Source organism: Mirounga angustirostris, unplaced genomic scaffold (assembly GCF_029215605.1).
Source record: "Mirounga angustirostris isolate CCGP_5_RB_7025 unplaced genomic scaffold, mMirAng1.0.hap1 SCAF_10, whole genome shotgun sequence".
Lineage (NCBI taxonomy): Eukaryota > Metazoa > Chordata > Mammalia > Carnivora > Phocidae > Mirounga > Mirounga angustirostris.
In genome coordinates, this window is record NW_026991718.1 from 62,444,759 (window position 1) to 62,465,913 (window position 21,155).

The 21,155-nt window shown below is 37.2% G+C and overlaps 1 protein-coding gene across 5 annotated transcripts in view; it reads right to left on the minus strand.

The window, feature by feature from the left end:
* Positions 1 to 21,155, minus strand: part of VRK2 (VRK serine/threonine kinase 2) — a 114,362-nt gene that overhangs the window by 65,748 nt on the left and 27,459 nt on the right. For all 5 annotated transcript variants that reach the window (XM_045884949.3, XM_045884950.3, XM_045884952.3 and 2 more), the window contains exons 3-5: positions 3,142 to 3,191; positions 2,344 to 2,413; positions 815 to 902 (exon numbers count right to left, since the gene is read on the minus strand). In XM_045884949.3, the coding sequence (XP_045740905.1) occupies positions 815 to 902; positions 2,344 to 2,413; positions 3,142 to 3,191 (208 nt within the window). The remainder of the gene's footprint in view (positions 1 to 814; positions 903 to 2,343; positions 2,414 to 3,141; positions 3,192 to 21,155) is intronic.

Below are 21,155 nucleotides of genomic sequence, written 5' to 3' on the forward strand. Positions count from 1 at the left end.
TACCATCTGATTTCACTCATGTGGAGTTTAAGAAACAAAACAGATGAACATAGGGGAAGGGCGGGGGGAAGAGGGAAGCAAACCATAAGAGATTCTTAATGATAGAAAACAAACTTAGGGTTGATGGAGGGGAGGTGGGCAGGTGATGGGCTAAATGGGTGATGGGGATTAAGGAGGGCACTTGTGATGAGCACTGGGTGTTATATGTAAGTCATGAATCACTGAACTCTACTCCTGAAACTAATATTGCACTGTATGTTAACTTTATTTTTTTCAAATTTTTATATAAATTCTAAAGATTCAATTATAAAAAGGCTGTGGCTTTATTCTTGAATGCATGCTCCTATGTGTGCATGTGCTTTTTCTCCTTCTCTCTCTCTCTTTCAATTATTTGTGCTAGGGGAAGCCAGCTACCATGTCTTTGTAACACTGAGGCAGCCTGCTGAGAGACCTATTATTGAGAGGCCTGGGGAAGTGAGGCCTGTAAATAATCACATGAGTGTATTGAGAAGCAGATCTTCTGAGGCCTGCCAACAGCCACACGAGCGACCTTGAAACCAGATCCTTCCCCAGTCAGGTCATGAGATGACTGCAACCCAACAGACAGCTGACTACATCCTCAGAGTCCTAAGCTGGAACCATCTGGGGAAGCCATAGTTTCCATGGGTAACTTCCATGTTGGTTACCCATGGAAACTAAGATGATAGTAGTCTGTTGTTATACGCTACTATGATTTGGGCAATCTGTTATATAGCAAAGGTATTAGAGCACATAAGACACAGTCATAGAATACTCAATTATAATTCCATTTTACCTTCTTCCCTTGAATTCAGTAATACCGGATCCATAAAACAGAGGAATTCCTAAATAATCAAGTCGTTTGAGTTCTATCCAGTTCTTGACTACAAAGACAAATTTAACAGGAAAAAAGATATATATATTTTTAGAAATGTTATTTCTTACTTTTACATAGATTCTAGAAGTTATTTAGCTAGCCTAAACAGAAATCAGACCTTTCTAGTAAATGTTTTAAAGAATCAAATATATCTATCTAGTAGCTTCAAATTCTATTTACCACTATAATTAACATAAAAACATACAGAAATTTTAAATTAAAGCAATTATAACCAAAACAAAAGTAGTCATGGTCATAAAATGCATTAGCATCATATACACAAGTGTTTCTATTCATGAAAAAAATTCATTCCCTTATATGTTAAATTTTAAAATATAACATATGTTCAAAAAATTAAAATAAAATGAAATAGAACATATGTTAAGTACCAAAGAATCAGTAGAGAGATGGCTTTTTCTTTTCCGTTACGTAAAAATTTGAAGCCATGGTAGTTGAAAAAATAGAAATTGGGCAGAAAAATCATCTTACTATGAAATTGTTATACAGAAACTGCTTTGATTAAATTTAGTTTTAAAAAAATCAAATCCACTGAAACCGTCAGGTAGCTTACCTTTTCTACCATATATGCTTAATGTGTACGACAGCTCTACAATAAACAATCAAGTTTAATGGATTCTATTTGTCACCCTGACATAGTTTAAGCAGTTGTAAAGACCATTGTCGTACCATTTAGGAGGTTTTATTAAGGAAAACAAAGTTAATTATTGAGGCTAGTCTCATCATTCTTTTTCTTAAACATAATGCAGAGGACCTTGACTATTATTGTTTTTATTCATATTAACCTCTTGAAAGCTCTACTTAGTCCATCTATATGGTGCAGTGTTTACAAAATGCTTCTGTTCTTCAGCTCTGCTCACATTCATTTCACATTCAATTCCTCTAACTGGGGGTTCTTACATGTGATTTTCAGCTCCAGTTAATTTCCCAACATTCAAGTTTCTAACACTTTTAACTTATGGTCTAAATCATTTTAATGTTTAATCACTTCCACATACCTTACACTAATCCATTCTATGGCCATTCCTTTTGTTTATATATCTACTGCCCATTTTAATATCTTTTCCTTACAACCTTTGACACCAAATGGTTTCCTATGAAAGAAATTATTTCATTCTACTATCTTTTATACTTAGAGAACTCTTGGTAGCTTAGACCAACAACTTGACATTGTACGTAAAGTAGCAGAAACAATTTTGATTTGAAATATATAACCCACTATGTATATAATATCAACATTTACAGAGCATCTATCTTATTTTATATAATAGTTAATTATATCAATTACAATAATATTTTAATTGATAATTTTCCAGAAGGCCAGAAAAAAGAAAAATATTAATATTCACTTTAGCATATATATATATATATATATATATATATATATATATATGCATATGGAAGTAGCCTGCTTTGCTAAATTTACTTACTAAAGTCTATTTTTGCAGCTCTTTGATAAAATTTAAGTTCTGAAAATAATGGGCCATTTTCTTGATATTCCTATAAAAGAATAATTAATTTTATTAGGAAACAATAATCTTAAAGATAGATTTGATATTTCAACTGTGAAAATATGAGTATACATTCATAGTATATAAACAGTGCTTGAATAATTTATTATAAAACACAGGCATCAAATTTCCACAAACAATCTCAGAAAAGCACTAAATAAACTTGGAGAATCTCATGTTTAAATTTTTATACTGTAACGCTATCTCTACACAATCTTACACATGAAAGTAGTCTTCTTATGGAAAAAAACTTACTAAAAGCACTGAGAAATGTATATACACAGACATTCAATGTCTACCAACATGGACATGAGGGTAGATACACTGCAGACTACCATGGGGTTCATTCACACATGACACCTTTACTAAGTAACGACTGTATTTCATTCATTGTACTAGGCATAGGGGATACAAACAAAAATAAAACCTCATCCTTGCCTTAAAGAACCTTACCACTTAGAGTAAAGAGGAAGAAAGAGAAGAAAGGAATGGAGAGACAGCTAGATAGGATATAAAGATGACAAATGTCAACACAGAAGAACAAAGTTCTCCAGTCTTTATATTTTAATAATGTGAAAATATACTATAACACTACATTTATTGATAAGTAAAATTAAAAGCTAAGTTAAAAACTGTTTTTACAAAGCTACCAGGAATAAAGTAGAAAACAAAAAAAGTGAAATATATATGAAATACAAATTTAAGAGTAATACTTACCACTTTTACTACATGTCTTGCATCTTTACCCGGTTTATTTGCGGGGAAAGCTGCAGAACCAAACATAGGGTGGAAGAGAGAAATAGTCATTCCCAATTACTGAATTTCTACTATGACACTGTGCTAAGCATTTTACTTATCTTCACTTATTACATCCTCCAGAGAACCTCTTCTGGTAGGTATCATCTTCATGTTACACAAGATACTACTAAGGTTCGACAAATTGAATAATTTGCTCACTAAGAAGTGCAGACTGGGGACTGAAACTCAGTCCATCTGACACCATAGCCCACACTTTGCCATAAACCATATTCAAATATTCAAACATGGAAAGCAACAGATATTAATCACACAGATCCAAATGTAGGGGGAAATATTTTCTGGATATGTAGCATTAACTAGTATATGATAAATAGTAAAATCTACTGATTCAATTTTACTAAATTAAAATCTATGACAGTTCAGAAATGGAAACTGATTCATCTTTTTTTTTTTTAAGATTTTATTTTTATTTGACACAGAGACAGAGATAGTGAGAGAGAGAGCATAAGCAGGGGGAGTGGCAGGCAGGCAGGGGGAGAGGGAGAAGCAGGCTTCTCGTGGAGCAGGGAACCTGATGTGGGGCTTGATCCCGGAACCCTGGGATCATGACCTGAGCCGAAGGCAGACGCTTAATGACTGAGCCACCCAGGCACCCCTGGAAACTGATTCATCTTAACTGGAAAGTTCAAAACAATTTCTGTGTGGCAAAACTCTAAAATAAATCAAGAGAGAATGAGAATAAAGTCTTTTAAAAATCATTTTCTGAACCTGGCAATCAATGATTCCTACATTAAATAATATGTATCTCCTAAAAAGCTCACTTCAAGTTATCTAACTTCCTTTTATTATTTATCATTTGCATTTTTAAAAATTTCTTCTTTATTCATTTATTATTTAAATAGGCTTCACAGCCAACATGGGGCTCAACTCACAACCTCGAGATCAAGAGTCACCTGCTTTATCAACTGTGCCAGCCAGGTGCCGCTGCATTTTAGATATAGTAATCAAACTTCTGATAATTTCACTGTTCAAATTTTTAGATCAAATCAATCCTTTCATCTATACTATCTAAATTATTAAAAAGTTATGGTTTTCGGGCGCCTGGGTGGCTCAGTTGGTTAGGCGACTGCCTTCGGTCCAGGTCATGATCCTGGAGTCCCTGGATCGAGTCCCGCATCGGGCTCACTGCTCGGCAGGGAGTCTGCTTCTCCCTCTCCCACTCCCCCTGCTTGTGTTCCCTCTCTCGCTGTGTCTTTCTCTGTCAAATAAATAAATAAAATCTTAAAAAAAAAAAAAAGTTATGGTTTTCAAATCTTGATAAGTTAATGTGTGTATTTATTTGTACTATGAATGTCTAGAATCTTGTCATTCATCTCTTAACTCTTCATCCATTCATTCCTTCAACTAACCAATAGTTATTTATCATGAGGCCAGAACTTGCAAGGCACTGTTTCAAGTGTTAGTAGGATGTTTAATGGAAAATGAAAGGAAGGAAGGTAGAACTACTGTTGAATATGATTAAATATTAGCACCTAACAGATGGAGAACAAGATCAATTCTTCAAGTATATTTTCAGTATGTTTCTCAGACGCCATCCTCTTATGACTACTACTAAGATTTCTCCATTGATAACTAAGATAACTCCATCAGCTTTCCTCTTTTGCACATGATAGATATTTAAAAAATCATAAATTTACCAAAATATATTAATTCCACTTTACAGTCGAGCCAACTCACGCACAACTTTCTTAACCGTTTTCCAAAAATTTTTATGTCAGCCTGTTATCAACCATTTGAAAAAATTATTACTTCAGTGTTTCTTGATATGATATAAACTGTGAACTCAGAGCTCTTTCCAAAGAAACTAAATGTATTTATATCAAGTAATTTTGACCTTTTAACCTTGATGCATGTAAAGTCATTCCACAGTCACCCATACAGTAGTCCCAAGGGAACTGCAGGAGGGATGGATGATCCATATCTAAGGCAAGAAAAAACTAAAGAGAGTGAATATAGAAGAAGGATTCCAGTCCTGTTAGAGAAGAAGGGGTAAGAAAAGCCTTTCTTCCCACCTCTGGCAGACTATTTTTACTAGGGTGGTGCCGAAGCCTGGGGAGAAACTGCCCTGTCCTAACCCGGTCCACTTAGTGCAGTACTGACTCTGGGCAGGGGTCTTTGCTTCCTGAGGTAGAAGTTGGTAGAAACTTCCTGCTTCTCGTCTAAAAGCAAGTGGCCCCAGCAGCAAATACATCATCAAGCCCAACAGATGCAAGCAGAAAAGCACAAAAGAAAAATTGGTGGTTTCAACTACATAAATAACTTATTTGGGTGCTAATGGGAAAAGAGATATTTAACCAGTGCAATGGGCTACTCCTTGCTGACTTCAATGAGTATAGCCCTACTACTTTATAGCCTTTCACATTATTTCACATGAACATAACTATGTGTTGACAGATACTCAAAACATCCCACACTTGGGTGCCTGGGTGGCTCAGTTGGTTAAGCGACTGCTTTCGGCTCAGGTCATGATCCTGGAGTCCCGGGATCGAGTCCCGCATCGGGCTCCCTGCTCGGCAGGGAGCCTGCTTCTCCCTCTGACCCTCCCCCCTCTCATGTGCTCTCTCTCTCTCATTCTCTCTGTCTCAAATAAATAAATAAAATCTTTAAAAAAAAAAAAATCTCACACTTGTCATCTGATAGCTATATAATATTCTCCATAAACTTCTAAGTTAGATTATATTTGAGGGCCTAAATCCAAAATCAATTGACTAGAAAGCTCTTGGAGATGGATGATGAACAAATAAATTGTCCTCATTATCACGGAGGTCTCTTTATAGTAATTAATCAGTTAATTAATGAAATATTTATTTTCTACTGTAAGCCAAGCCACATTCTATCTAGTGAAATTAAAAGATAATGGAAAACAGACATGGTATCTGCTTTTATAGTCTAATGGAGAAATCGGACATTCAGTAAATACTCATACACAGGTGCAAAACTGTAATTATAATAAATGTAAAAGGGAGAGGTAGACAGTAATAAGCAAATATATAATTTAATCTATATAAAAGGGAATTATTGAGCAAGAATAGTTGGAGAAGTGATGATGGGCCAGATGTAAATCTAGTTAATAATTTCTGCCTAATGAAAGGTTTTAAAAACTTGAGGTGTAGTTGGAGGATAGGAAACACATAATTAGATTTGCATTCTGAACAGATCACTACACCACAGTGTGGAGAACACTGAAGGGGAACCAGAGTAGATACTGACCGATCACTAAGGATTTAATTTTGATAAACCAGAGGAAAGAGGACTATAGCTTGGACTACACTATCAGTGGTAGATAAAGAAAAATGAACAGATTCCAGAGATTTCAGAAAGTGAAACTGTTAGGACTTGATAAAGGAGGGAAAGGGATCTTGTTTGGTAGGTTACTGCTGATTAATCTATTCAGGGTTGAAAAGAATGATCAGAAACAGTGATAGTCTTGAAGTTATAGCAGTCTCACATCTTCATTTAAATTTCTAACCAGAGCTCTGATGAGCTGCTAAAAAATGCATATTGCACATATAAGATATCTGCCCTACTAGCACTTTTTTCTCTTCATTGGGAACTCTGTCTGGTTTTTCCTTTGAGGAACCGAACTGCCTTCTTCCCATGTGGATCTAGTAGGGCTGCTTAACACAGTATACCTGCCCTTACATCTCAGAGTTGGGCAGATGACCAAACCTGGCCAATTGGAATATACGAGCCCATTGGCCACAGTAGCCAGTTCAGAAAGAGCAACATGCCCCAACTAGGCAAAAAGTTATTTCCTAGGATTTGAAAGTAAAATGCTATGTAACAAAAGGCCATAAACTGTAAGGATACCAAATCCTAGAAATTACTTTCCTCAGCTAAATGGAAAATGAAGTCTGAAAATCAAATCCAACACTGAAAAAAGTAAGGGTAAAGTACGAAGAGAGAAAGGGACCTGTTGACCTTGCTTAAGCTCTAGACTACGCACACCTGAAGTCAGAAAAGCCCTATACTTCTGAGTTATAAGAGTTAATAAATCCTCCCTTTGTTTAAATACTTTTGAGTTTCTGACACTGGCAGCCAAAGACTTACACAGAAGGCAACTAGAAAAGCTAAAATATGATGGAATCTGATAAAGAATGTTAATAAAGTAGTGCAGTAGATAAACCAAAAACCTTCTTCTATAAAATAAACAAGATGATGAATATAATAAATCAAACTTTCTTATAAATGAAGAGTTGATCTGGTTAGATAGATAGATAAATAAATAAATAGGAAGCCCAAAACAAAGAGAAATTGAAAAACCAGAGGGAAATGTACATGAGCATTAATGTTCTAGGCTGTGCTGCAGGCCCGAAAGAGGCTGCCTACTCTGGGTAGCCAAGGATATTAGTGTTAAAGCCCTCCTGGGAAAAAGACAAGTCCTTGGGCCTGCAACAGGCAGAGATTTGAAGTTAAGTTGGCCACATAAAGTCAAATTTTCCAAGGGCTACATCTTCAGTAGTGTGAAACATTAAAAAAAGAGAGAGAGAAATGGGAAGATGAGGGAGGGGAAGAAAAGGAAAGAGGGGAAGGAGGGTGAGGAAGGAGAGGGAAAGAATGAAAGTAAGAGAGAGAGATTTCACCACTGTCAAACACAGAAAGAGAAACAAAAACAAGACAGAAGAAAGAGAAATTAAGGAGTCGATCCCATTTACAATTGCACCCAAAACCATAAGATACCTAGGAATAAATCTAACCAAAGAGGCAAAGAATCTGTACTCAGAAAACTATAAAATACTCCTGAAAGAAATTGAGGAAGACACAAAGAAATGGAAAAACATCCCATGCTCATGGATTGGAAGAACAAATATTGTGAAAATGTCAATGCTATCTAGAGCAATCTTACACATTCAATGCAATCCCCATCAAAATACCATCCACTTTTTTCAAAGAAATGGAGCAAATAATCCTAAAATTTGTATGGAACCAGAAAAGACCCCGAATAGCCAGAGGAATGTTGAAAAAGAAAAGCAAAGCTGGTGGTATCACAACTCCGGACTTCAAGCTCTATTACAAAGCTGTCATCATCAAGACAGTATGGTACTGGCACAAAAACAGACACATAGATCAGTGGAACAGAATAGAGAGCCCAGAAATCGACCCTCAACTCTATGGTCAACTCATCTTCGACAAAGCAGGAAAGAATGTCCAATGGAAAAAAGACAGTCTCTTCAACAAATGGTGTTGGGAGAATTGGACAGCCACATGCAGAAGAATGAAACTGGACCATTTCCTTATACCACACACAAAAACAGACTCAAAAGGGTTGAAAGACCTCAATGTGAGACAGGGGTCCATCAAAATCCTAAAGGAGAACACAGGCAGCAACCTCTTCGACCTCAGCCACAGCAACTTCTTCCTAGAAACATCGCCAAAGGCAAGGGAAGCAAGGGCAAAAATGAACTATTGGGACTTCATCAAGATAAAAAGCTTTTGCAAAGCAAAGGAAACAGTCAACAAAACCAAAAGCCAACCGACAGAATGAGAGAAAATATTTGCAAATGACATATCAGATAAAGGGCTAGTATCCAAAATCAATAAAAACTTCTTAAACTCAATACCCAAAGAACAAATGATCCAATCAAGAAATGGGCAGAAGACATGAACAGACATTTTTCCAAAGAAGACATCCAAACGGCCAACAGACACATGAAAAAGTGCTCAACATCACTCGGCATCAGGGAAATCCAAATCAAAACCTCAATGATATATCACCTCACACCAGTCAGAATGGCTAAAATTAACAAGTCAAGGGATGCGGAGAAAGGGGAACCCTCCTACACTGTTGGCGGGAATGCAAGCTGGTGTAGCCACTCTGGAAAACAGTATGGAGGTTCCACAAAAAGTTGAAAATAGAGCTACCCTACAACCCAGCAATTGCACTACTGGGTATGTACCCCAAAGATACAAATGTAGAGATCCAAAGGCATACGTGCACCCCAATGTTTATAGCAGCAATGCCCACAACAGCCAAACTATGAAAAGAGCCAAGATGTCCATTGACAGATGAATGGATAAAGAAGAGGTGGTACATATATACAATGGAATATTATGCAGCCATCAAAAGGAATGAAATCTTGCCATTTGCAATGACATGGATGGAACTGGAGGGTGTTAGGCTGAGCGAAATAAGTCAATCAGAGAAAGACATGTATCATATGACCTCACTGATATGAGGAATTCTTAATCTCAGGAAACAAACTGAGGGTTGCTGGAGTGGTGCGGGGTGGGAAGGATGGGGTGGCTGGGTGATAGACAATGGGGAGGGTATGTGCTATGGTGAGCGCTGTGAATTGTGTAAGACTGTTGAATCACAGATCTGTACCTCTGAAACAAATAATACATTATATGTTAAAAAAAAAGATAGCAGGAGGGGAAGAATGAAGGGGGGGAAATCGGAGGGGGAGACGAACCATGAGAGACAATGGACTCTGAAAAACAAACTGAGGGTTCTAGAGGGGAGGGGGGTGGTAGGATGGGTTAGCCTGGTGATGGGTATTAAAGAGGGCACATTCTGCATGGAGCACTGGGTGTTATACGCAAACAATGAATCATGGAACACTACATCAAAAACTAATGATGTAATGTATGGTGATTAACATAAACAAACAAACAAACAAAAACAAAAATCCCCACCTTCTGTGGCTTAGACTCTGAGTGTAAGGAAAAGTAGTCTTTCCTGATAATTAGTTACTCCAAAGCCATCTTCAGGAATTTGAGGCTCAAATTTACACAACAGTATGGTACAAGGACTTGAAGCCAAATGATAACCCAGAATACCTTGCAGAAGCAAAAGAAACAAATTTTCAAGAGACACACTGGACCCACATGATTACGAGATAAAGCATGGCTAAAGAGGAGTCAATGGTCCAACACTACAAAACAGGAAGGAAAGCAAACAAAAGGCATAAACCCCAGGAAATTCAGACCTTCCATATAGCTCAAATACCTGCTTGAAATGATAACAGACACAAAGTATCAGTAGCATAAGAAACAATGCAAAACATTCTATGAAAAAATGAACAGGGCGCCTGGGTGGCTCAGTCGTTAAGCGTCTGCCTTCGGCTCAGGTCATGATCCCAGGGTCCTGGGCTCGAGTCCCACATCGGGCTCCCTGCTCGGCGGGAAGCCTGCTTCTCGCTCTCCCACTCCCCCTGCTTGTGTTCCTGCTCTCGCTATCTCTCTCTCTCTGTCAAATAAATAAATAAATCTTAAAAAAAAAAAATGAACAAATTGGTTGTAATTCAAAAAACACCAGAGATCTAAGAGACAGGGACCAAAAACAAGAAACACATTAGAACTCCAAGAGGAGGGATGCCTAAGTGGCTTAGCTGGGCAAGCGTCTCCTTTTGGCTCAGGTCATGATCCCAGGGTCCTCGGATCGAGCCCCACATTGAGTTCCTTGCTCAGTGGGGAGCCTGCTTCTCCCTCTCCCTCTGCCTGCCGCTCCCCCTGCTTGTACTCTCTCTCTGACAAATAAATAAAATATTTTAAAAAGAAAAAAAATAGAACTCCAAGAGGAAATATGGGAATAAGTTTGAATTTGGAATAGTCCAATGCTGGAAATTACACACACATCTATCTTTAGTAGAATGTGTAACAAATTGTATTATAGTCATAGTATGAAATACATTGTAGGAAAAAAATGAATGGAATACAGATGTAGTAGTAATATAGATATATCTTAGATATAATGTTGAGTAAAAAAACACATAAAACAAAATGTATATTTATGATTCTATTTATATAAATTAAAAACCCACAAATTATATATGCTTACGGATGCACACACACACACACACAAAATAACAAAACAGTAAAATAAAAACCATAAAGAGTCTAGACAGTGTTGTTACTACTACAAGGTAGGGAAGAGATGTCAGAGCTTCTAGAACACGGTTTGTTGATATTTTATATGCTTGACCCAGATGGGGATTGTGAGTATCTTGGTATTAGATATATTTTCTTGATAAACTATATGTTGTATGCACTTTTCTATATATTAATATATGTAATACATATATAATCATTAATATTTAAAACCTAATGAATAGCCAAATGGTAGATTAGATAGAGCTACAAAGAGAACAGTGAAACAGATTAGATCTGAGGAAATAATCTTGAATTTACCACACAGAAATATAGAGATATAAAATATGAAGAAGAGATTATGAACCACTAAGGTAATATGTGACAGAAACACAATTTTCTAAAAAGCTCCAGAACTAGAGGACACAGAGAATAGAGGACAGGTACTTTTGAATAAATAATATCTGGTAACTTTCAAATACTGATAAAAGTCATGAATCCTCTGATTTAAGAATCACAAGTCCCCAGCAAGATAAATAATAAATCTGTACTCCAGCCCACCATAGTCAAACTTCAGAACATTAAAGACAAAGTTCTAACAACTCAATAGAAAAGATTAGATTACATACAAAAGATAGATGAAGTGACAGTAGACTTTTCAATAGCAACAAGGCAGTAAGAAGACACTGAATAATATCATATTCATATGCTGAGAGAAAATAATTATCAATCTAGAATAAGGTTCACTAAAAACACGGACAAAAATAATGTACAAAATAGGAACATGATGACTAGAGGTATAGTGTTGTAATGCCATGTATTATCCAGGAGAAAAGCAGAGACACTGATTAGCTTCTCAGTTTATTAAATCAAGAGAGTGTATTGAGTTTACAGGTAACCACTAAAATAATAAACTTCAGAACTTCAAGATCAATAAAGAAAAAAAGAATAAAGAAAACCTAAAAATCTAATAGAAGATCAGGAAAGAATAGGTTCTTTAAAAAAAAGGTAGGGTAAATATAAAATATGATAAGTGAAATATATTATCAATTTTTTACCAGTTTTTCATATTTTATTACCTCTGAAATTTGAACAGCCCTAATAACTGAAGACATCATACAGTTGCTGCTGACCACATAGCAGTTTGACAGCTTCACTGCCCATACAGTCACAAAGCTAGTCCCAGGTGTCTATTTGTCTTCACTTTGGTTGAGTCATGTACATTGCCTGGTAGTATTGTTATATTTAATTGTCATTTACAATGATTTGTGCATGCAGAAAAATTAATTAACCAGCCCAAAACAGAAAAGTGGGACATAAACTTGATGGTAAACTTGAAAAAAATGCTCCTTAAGATAGGACTGCAACTCTGAGTGCTCTACGAGTTCCATATGTAAGGCTATTTTAAAGGTATTGTGTCATAGTTTAATGTGCACTATTAGGTATTAGATATAAAGCAGATCTTACATAAACACAAAAGAATGATTCAAAAGGAAGAAAATTATGAACTTTTAAGCATCTAATGGTGGCTCAACATATGTATATAAAATAGTGATGTATCTTAAAATCACAGACACCTTATATATGAAAAAAAAAATGCCAGTGATCATAATAAATTTGAGTAAATTCACCAGATAAGAAACCATAAGATCATTAGAAAAATAAATAAATGTATACTATTTATGAGACACAACTAAAACTTAGTGATGCAGAGAAAATAAAAAGATAAACTAGCCAAAACAGGCTGAAAAAAAGGTTGGAATATCTGTTTTCAAAATTTTAGAAATCTCAGGAAAGAAGAATTACTAGATATAAAGTTAGTCCAACCTAATCATTAAGAAAATGATTCAATGGAAAAAAAAAAAAGATTCAATGGAAAGACTAAATTTATGAACTTGAAAGCATCTGATAATGTACTTTAATGCAGAAATAAAAAACCATCACAATTATAGGAAAAAAATGAAAAAGCACAAAAATCATGGAAGATTTTAAAACAAATCCATGATGTATAGGCAAGCAGATAAAAATAAGTTGAAATAATACAATTAACAGTTTTTATCTAAAGGCCACATAAAATAACAATTAAAGAACATACATTCTTTTCAAACATAAAACAATTTTTTAACTGTCCATAATTTCACTCAGAAAGCAGGCTTTCTCAAATTATCAACGAATAAGGATTATTAAGCTACATTATGTGACCATAATGCCTAGACCCCAGGCCAAAGAAGACATCATAAAGGAATTTAGAAAATATATAGGACTGAATAATACTAAGAATATCATATTGAAACTACTTAGCATATAGTTACATATTTATTACTTGTTTTTCTTTGATAATGTAAACTTCACAAAGACAGAAAGACCTGGTTTTATTTAGATGTGTCCCAAGAACTTCAAATAGGGTCTAGCAAGTATTCATTAAATATTTGATGAATAATTTAATGAATGAAAGTAGTACTTAGAAATTAAATTTTGAGGAGGAATTAAGATGGTGGCATAGTTTGGGGTGGGGCTGATCTTGCCTTGTCCCTCAAACACAGCTAGATTGGCATCAAAACATTTTGAACAACTAGGAAATAGATCTGAGGATTAAGAGAACAGTCTGCACAATTAGAGGGAAAGAACATGGAGGCTGCAAGGTTCAGAGATGTGAACTGGGGGAGAGAAAAGCCATGTTGCCAGGTAGGGGGTGGGAGCCCTTTTCGTGGAGAAAGGACAGGAAAAGAAGGCGAGAGAGAACAGCACAACAGGTTTGCACAAGAAAAACTTCCCTAGGACCACTGACTGGGTAATCGAGAGGAACTGACTATGGCAAGATTTTTGCAAACAGTGGAGCTCAAATTCTGAGGTTTTAGGAGTCTATGCCACTTGCCAGAGTCAAGCCAGGCAGACGGTAGTGCTCCAGGGAGAGGGAGGACAGAGGCCCGGGAGTGGATGGCAGACAGTGCAGTGTGGGGATGCCCTGGGTAGCACTGGGAAAAAATGTTCCCCCTCCTAGGGTATATTTGGAAGAGGGTATATTGTCTCTCCAAGGACAAGGGACCCAGTGGGCACCACTGAGTGGCCATTTAATAGCAGGGGACAGGAAGAGTGCACAGAGGGCCAATAACCTGGTTGTAGCTTTCCCCAGTACTTCACCATAGACTCTAGGCACATGGATGCCCGTGCGACTGCTTTTCTATGACAGAGTGGCTCCAGGAACAGCACTTCGAGGCTCTTCTCTTGGAGGAGAGGGACAGGTCCACACCTTGCTGGATCCTTTAAGATTTGGAGTTTTGGGGCACCTGGGTGGCTCAGCCGGTTAAGCGTCTGCCTTCGGCTCAGGTCATGATCCCAGGGTCCTGGGATCGAGCCCCGCATCGGGCTCCCTGCTCCGCAGGAAGCCTGCTTCTTCCTCTCCCACTCCCCCTGCTCGTGTTCCCTCTCTTGCTGTGTCTCTCTCTGTCAAATAAATAAATAAAATCTTTAAAAAAAAAAAAAAGATTTGGAGTTTTGAATCCCAGCTGTGCACCAGAGATAAAAACACAGGAGAACTCTGGTGTGGGGCATGCTGAAGGCCCAGGCACAGATAGGTTGAGGGCAGGCATCTGAAGGAGGCCTGGGCAACAGGAGGGGAGATTGTTTGCTTTTCTGTGAGGGTTTCCTGAGCAGTGGGGGCTGCGAGTTCCCCTTCCTGGGACTAAAGGGCAGGGCACTGCCATCTTCCACCCACCCCTTGCCCACCAGCACAGTCCGACATCAGTGAGCAACACAGCACCCCCAGTGGAGGGTGCAGCCACTTACACCAAACCCTGCCCTTCTGCACCTTGCAGGGACATTTTTAATAGGGCAGGTCTGACTGTGAGCCAGCAAACCAGGCCTCTCCCACAGAGGACTAACACAGGCCCCCAGCATGTACCAAGTATACTGATCACAGAGTGCTACAAAGCATCAGCTTCAGTTCTGGTGAAAATAAGACCAGGCTTTCCCTTTTCTTTCTTTTTTTTTTTTTTTCCCTTTCTTTTTTCTTTGGACTCAAGCTTATAGTTTTTTGTTTGTTTCTTACTTTTTAATGGGTCGGGCTTCTTTTTTCTTTTTCTTTGGAAGCAGACTTATAATTTTTTGTTTGTCTGTTTCCTTTTTTGTTCCTTTTACTTTTTTTTTTTTTTTGGACCAGGATTTTTTTTTTTTTTTTTTAAGAGGGGTGGGGGATGGAGAGAGGGAGAGGGAGAGAGAGACCCTTAAGCAGGCTCCATGCTCAGTGTGGAGCCCAACATGGGGCTTGATCTCACAACCCTGAGATCATGACCTGAGGTGAAATCAAGATGCTTAACCAACGGAGCCACCCAGGCACTTTTTTTTTTTTTTCCCCAAATCAGGTTTATCTTAACAAACAAGTCAAAGCACGCCTAGTTAAAGGCCCAAACATCCCCACTGCAAGGAGGGACTCTGCAGATAACTGACCTGTGGGAAAGAGCAGCCAAAACAAACACTTCCTGAAGTACCAGGGCCTGGACAGTGTATGTCCCCTTTTTTAATATAGTATTATTCTGAGGAGCGGGAAACATGACAAGCTTTCATAACACACAAAAGACAGAAACCTAGACATAATGACAAGATGGAGGAATTCTCCCCAAAAGAAAGACAAACAAGAACTCATAAACACAGTCATGCTCAAAACAGACATAAGCAATATATCTAGGTGAATAAGATTTTAGAACAACAGTCATAAGAATACCAGCTGGGCTTGAAAAAAACAGAGAAGACACCAGAGAAATTCTTGCTGCAGAGATAAAAGATGTAAAAACTAGTCAGGCTGAAATAAAAATGCTATAACTGAGATGTAAAACCGACTGGATGTAATTCCAACAAGGATGGAAGAAGCAGAGGAATAAATAGTGATACGGAAGATAAAATTATGGAAAATTATGAAGTTGAAAAGAAGAGGGAAAGAAAATCATTAGATCATGACTACAGGCTTAGGGAACTCAGCAATTCCATAAAGCACAATAATATCCATATCATAGGAGCCCCCAAAGAAGAAGAGGAGAAAAAGGGGGTAGAAGACTTATTTGAATGAACTGTAGCTGAGAACTTCCCTAACCTGGGGAAGGAAACAGTCATTCAAGTCCAAGAGGCACAGAGAACTCCCCCTCAAAATCAACAAAAATAGGTCAACATCAAGACATATCATAGTGAAACTTGAACAATATAAAGATAAAGAAAGAATTCTGAAAGTAGCTAGAGAAAAAAGGTCCTTCACCTACAAGGGTAGACAAATAAGGTTAGCAGCAGACCTGTCCACAGAAACTTGGCAAGACATAAGAAAGTAGCATGATATATTCAACATGTTAATAGAAAAATATGCAGCCAAGAATACTTTATCCAGCAAAGCTGTCATTCAGAATAGAAGGAGAGACAAAGAGTTTCCAAGACAATCAAAAATTAAAGGAGTTCATGAACACTACACCCGCTCTGCAAGAAATATTAAAGGGGACCCTTTGAGGGGAAAGAGAGACCAAAAGCAACAAATACAATCTACAGGAACACTGACTTTACAGGTAACACAATGGCATTGCATTCATATCTATTAATAATCATTCTGAATGTAAATGGACTAAATGTTCTAATCAAAAGATACAGGGTATTAGAATGCATAAAAAAGACAAGACCCATCAATATGCTGCTTACAAAAGACTCATTTTAGACCCAAAGACACCTCCAGATTGAAAGTGAGTGAGTGGAGAACCAATAATAAAAGGGGACTTTAACATCCCACTCACAGCAATGGACAGACCATCTAAGCAGAAGATCAACAAGAAACAAGGGCTTTGAATGACACACTGGACCAGATGAACTTTACAGATATATTCAGAGTATTTCATTCTAAAGCAGCAGAATACACATTCTTCTCTCATGTAAATGGAACATTCTCTAGAATAGATCACATCCTAGGTCACAAATCAGCCCTCAACCAGTACAAAAAGACTGTGATCATACCATGCATATTTTCAGACCACAATGCTATGAAACTCAAAGTTAATCACAAGAAAAAATTTGGAAAGACCTCAAGTACATGGTTCTTACCCTTTCTTTTATTAATGTGGTATATTGCATTGATTGATTTGCAGATATTGAACATCTTACTAAAGAATGAATGGGTTAACCAGGAAATTGAAGAAGAAATAAAAAAATACACGTAAGCAAATGAAAATGAAAACAAGACACCCTGAATCCTTTGGGATGCAGCAAAGGTGGTCATAAGAGGGAAGGATATAGCAACACAGGCCTTCTTCAAGAATCAAGAAAAGTCACAAATACACACAACCTAACCTTACACCTATAGGACCTGGGAAAAGAACAGCAAATAAAGCCTAAAACCAGCAGAAGGGAAATAGTAAATATTAGAGCAGAAATAAATGATATAGAAAAAAAACAAAACAAAACAGAACAGATCAATGAAACTAGGAGCTGGTTCTTTGAAAGAATTAACAAAACTGATAAACCCCTAAGCCAGGCTTATCAAATAAAAAAGATAAAGGACCTAAATAAATAAAATCATGATTGAAAGAGATCACAACCAATGCCACAGAAACACGAGAATATTATGAACAATTACATGCCAACAAATTGGGCAATCTGGAAGAAACGGATAAATTCCTAGAAACATATAAACTATGAAACTGAAACAGGAAAAAATAGAGAATTTGAATAGACCCATAACCAGCAAAGAAATTAAATCAGTAATCAAAAATCTCCTAAGAGTCCACAATTGATAGCTTCCCAGGGGAATTCTACCAGATATTTAAAGAAGAATTAATACTGTTCTCCTAGAAATGGAAGGAAAACTCCCAAATTCATTCTATGAGGACAGTATTACTTTGATTCTAAAACCAGACAGCAACCCCACTAAAAAGGAGAATTACAGACCAAGAAACTTGATGAACATGGATGCAAAATTTCTCAAAAGATACTAGCTAATTGAATCTAACAGTCATTAAAAAGATTATTCACCATGATTAAGTGGGATTTATTCCTGGGCTGCAGGAGTGGTTTAATATCTGCAAATCAATCAATGCAATATACCACATTAATAAAAGAAAGGGTAAGAACCGTATGATCCTCTCAATAGATGTGGAAAAAGCATTTGACAAAATACAGCATCCTTTCTTGATAAAAATCCTCAAAGTAGGGCTAGAAGGAACACACCTCATTATCATTAAGGTCATATATGAAAGACCCCCAGCTAATATCATCCTCAATGGAGAAATCTGAGAGATTTTCCCCTAATGTCAGGAACACAACAAGGATGCCTACTCTCACCACTGTTGTTCAACATAGTACTGAAAGTCCTAACCTCAGCAATCAGACAACAAAAAGAAATAAAAGACATCCAAATTAGCAAGGAAGAGGTCAAACCTTCACTATACACAGATGACATAATACTCAATGTAGAAAACTTGGAAGACTCCACAAAAAATTGCCGCTGATCCATGAACTCAGCAAAGTCACAGGATACAAAATCAATGTGCAGAAATCTGTTGCCTTTCTATACTTCAATAATGAAGCAGCAGAAAGAGAAATCAAGGAATTGATCCTATTTACTACTGCACCAAAAACAATAAGATACCTAGGAATAAGCCTAACAAAAGAGGTAAAAGATCTGTACTCTGAAAACTACAGAACATTTATGAAAGGAATTGAAGAAGACACAAATAAATAGAAAAACATCCCATGCTCATGGATTAGAAGGACAAATATTGTTAAAATGTCTATACTACCCAAAGTAATCTACACTTTCAATGCAATCCCTATCAAAATACCACCAGCATTTTTCACAGAGCTAGAATAAACAATTCTAAAATTTGTATGGAACCAGAAAAGACCCTGAATAGCCAAAGCAATGTTGAAAAAGAAAATCAAAGCTGGAGGCATCACAATTCTGGACTTCAACCTGTATTACAAAGCTGTAATCATCAAGGTAGTATGGTACTGGCACAAAAACAGACACACAGAATGGAACAGAATAGAGAACCCAGAAATGGACCCACAGCTATATGGTCAACTAATCCTTGGCAAAGCAGAAAAGAATATCCAATGGGAAAAAGAGAGTCTTTTCAACAAATCGTTCTGAGAAAACTAGACCACTTTCTTACAAAACTAAATAAACAATAAATTAGAAAGGGATGAAAGACCTAAATGTGAGACATCAAAATCCTGGAGGAGAGCACAGGGAATAAGCTCTTTGACCTCAGCTGTAGCAACTTCTTACTAGACACGTCACCTGAGGAAAGGGAAATAAAAGTAAAAATAACCTATTGGGACTTCACCAAGATAAAAAAAACTTCTTCACAGTGAAGGAGACTATCAACAAAAGTAAAGGTCAACTTACAGATTAGGAGAAGATATTTACAAACGACATATCGAATAAAGGGCTAGTATCCAAAATCTATAAAGAACTTATCAAACTCAACACCCCCAAAAATAATCCAGTTAAGAAATGGGCAGAAGACATGAGCAGACATTTCTCCAAAGAAGACATAAAAATGGTAACAGACACATGAGAAAATGCTCAGTATCACTCATCATCAGGGAAATACAAATCAAAACTACAATGAGATATCACCTCACACCTGTCAGAAAGGCTAAAATCAACAACACAGGAAACAACAGGTGTTGGTGAGGATGTGGAGAAAGGGGAACCCTCTTGCATTGCTGGTGGAATGCAAGCTGGTGCAGCCACTCTGGAAAACAGTATGGAGGTTCCTCAGAAAGTTAAAAATAGAGCTACCCTATGGTCCAGCAATTGTACTACTAGGTATTTACCCCAAGGATACAAAAATACTGATTCAAAGGGGCAACATGCCCCCAAGTGTTTACAGCAGCACTATCAATAATAGCCAAATTATGGAAAGAGCCTAGATGCCCATCGATTAATGAATGGATAAAGTAAATGTTATATATGTGTGTACACACACACACACACACACACACACGGAATATTACTCAGTCATCAAAAAGAATGAAATCTTACCATATGCAACAACATGGATGGAACTAGTGTGTTTTATGCTAAGCAAAATAAGTCAGAGAAAGACAAGTATCATATGATTTCACTCATACATGGAATTTAAGAAACAAAGCAGACGAACACAGGAGAAGGGTAGGAAAAATAAAATAAGATAAAAACAGAGAGGGAGGCAAACCATAAGAGACTCTTTTTTTTTTTTTAAGATTTTATTTATTTGACAGACACAGCGAGACAGCGAACACAAGCAGGTGGAGTGGGAGAGGGAGAAGCAGGCTTCCTGCAGAGCAGGGAGCCCGATGCGGGGCTCAATCCCAGGACCCTGGGATCATGACCTAAGCCGAAGGCAGACACTTAACGACTGAGCCATTCAAAGAGTTAAGAGACTCTTAACTATAGAGAACTGAGGGTTGTTGGAGGGGAGGTGGGGGGAAATGGGCTAAATGGGTGATGGGCATTAAGGAGGGCACTTGTGATAAGCACTGGGTGTTATATGTAAGTGATGAATTACTAAATTCTACTCCTGAAACTAATACTACAATATATGTTAACTACCTTGAATTTAAATAAAATCTTGGAAGAAAAATTTTTTTTTAAAGAAATTAAATTTTTATTTTAAGAAAATGGAGGAGTACCCAAGATGGTGACATAGGAGGCTCCTGAGTTCCCCTCTACCCAAGAATGCAAATGTACAGCCACACATGGAACAATTCCTTCTGAAAAAGATTCAGAAACTCGCTGAGCTACTCCTACACATCAGGATAATGAGAAAAATATATATCATAAGGGACACTCACTGTGATCCTCCTCTTTGGAACACTGACAGGTCTTGGCACACTCTCAAGTACTGGGGGCTACTAAAAACAAAAATGGCAGCTAGGACAATCAGCCTGAACACTGAAGTAGGAGATTCATTTCCTACACAAGACCACTCTGTTATATCTGGAAGAAGTGGCAGTTCTAATGCACAGAAACCAACAAAGAGAATCAAGGAAAATGAAGAAACAGTTGAATATTTTCCAAACAAACAAACAAAAAAAACCAAGTCTCTAGAAACAGATCTTTATGAAAAGGAGATAAGTGGTTTACCTGA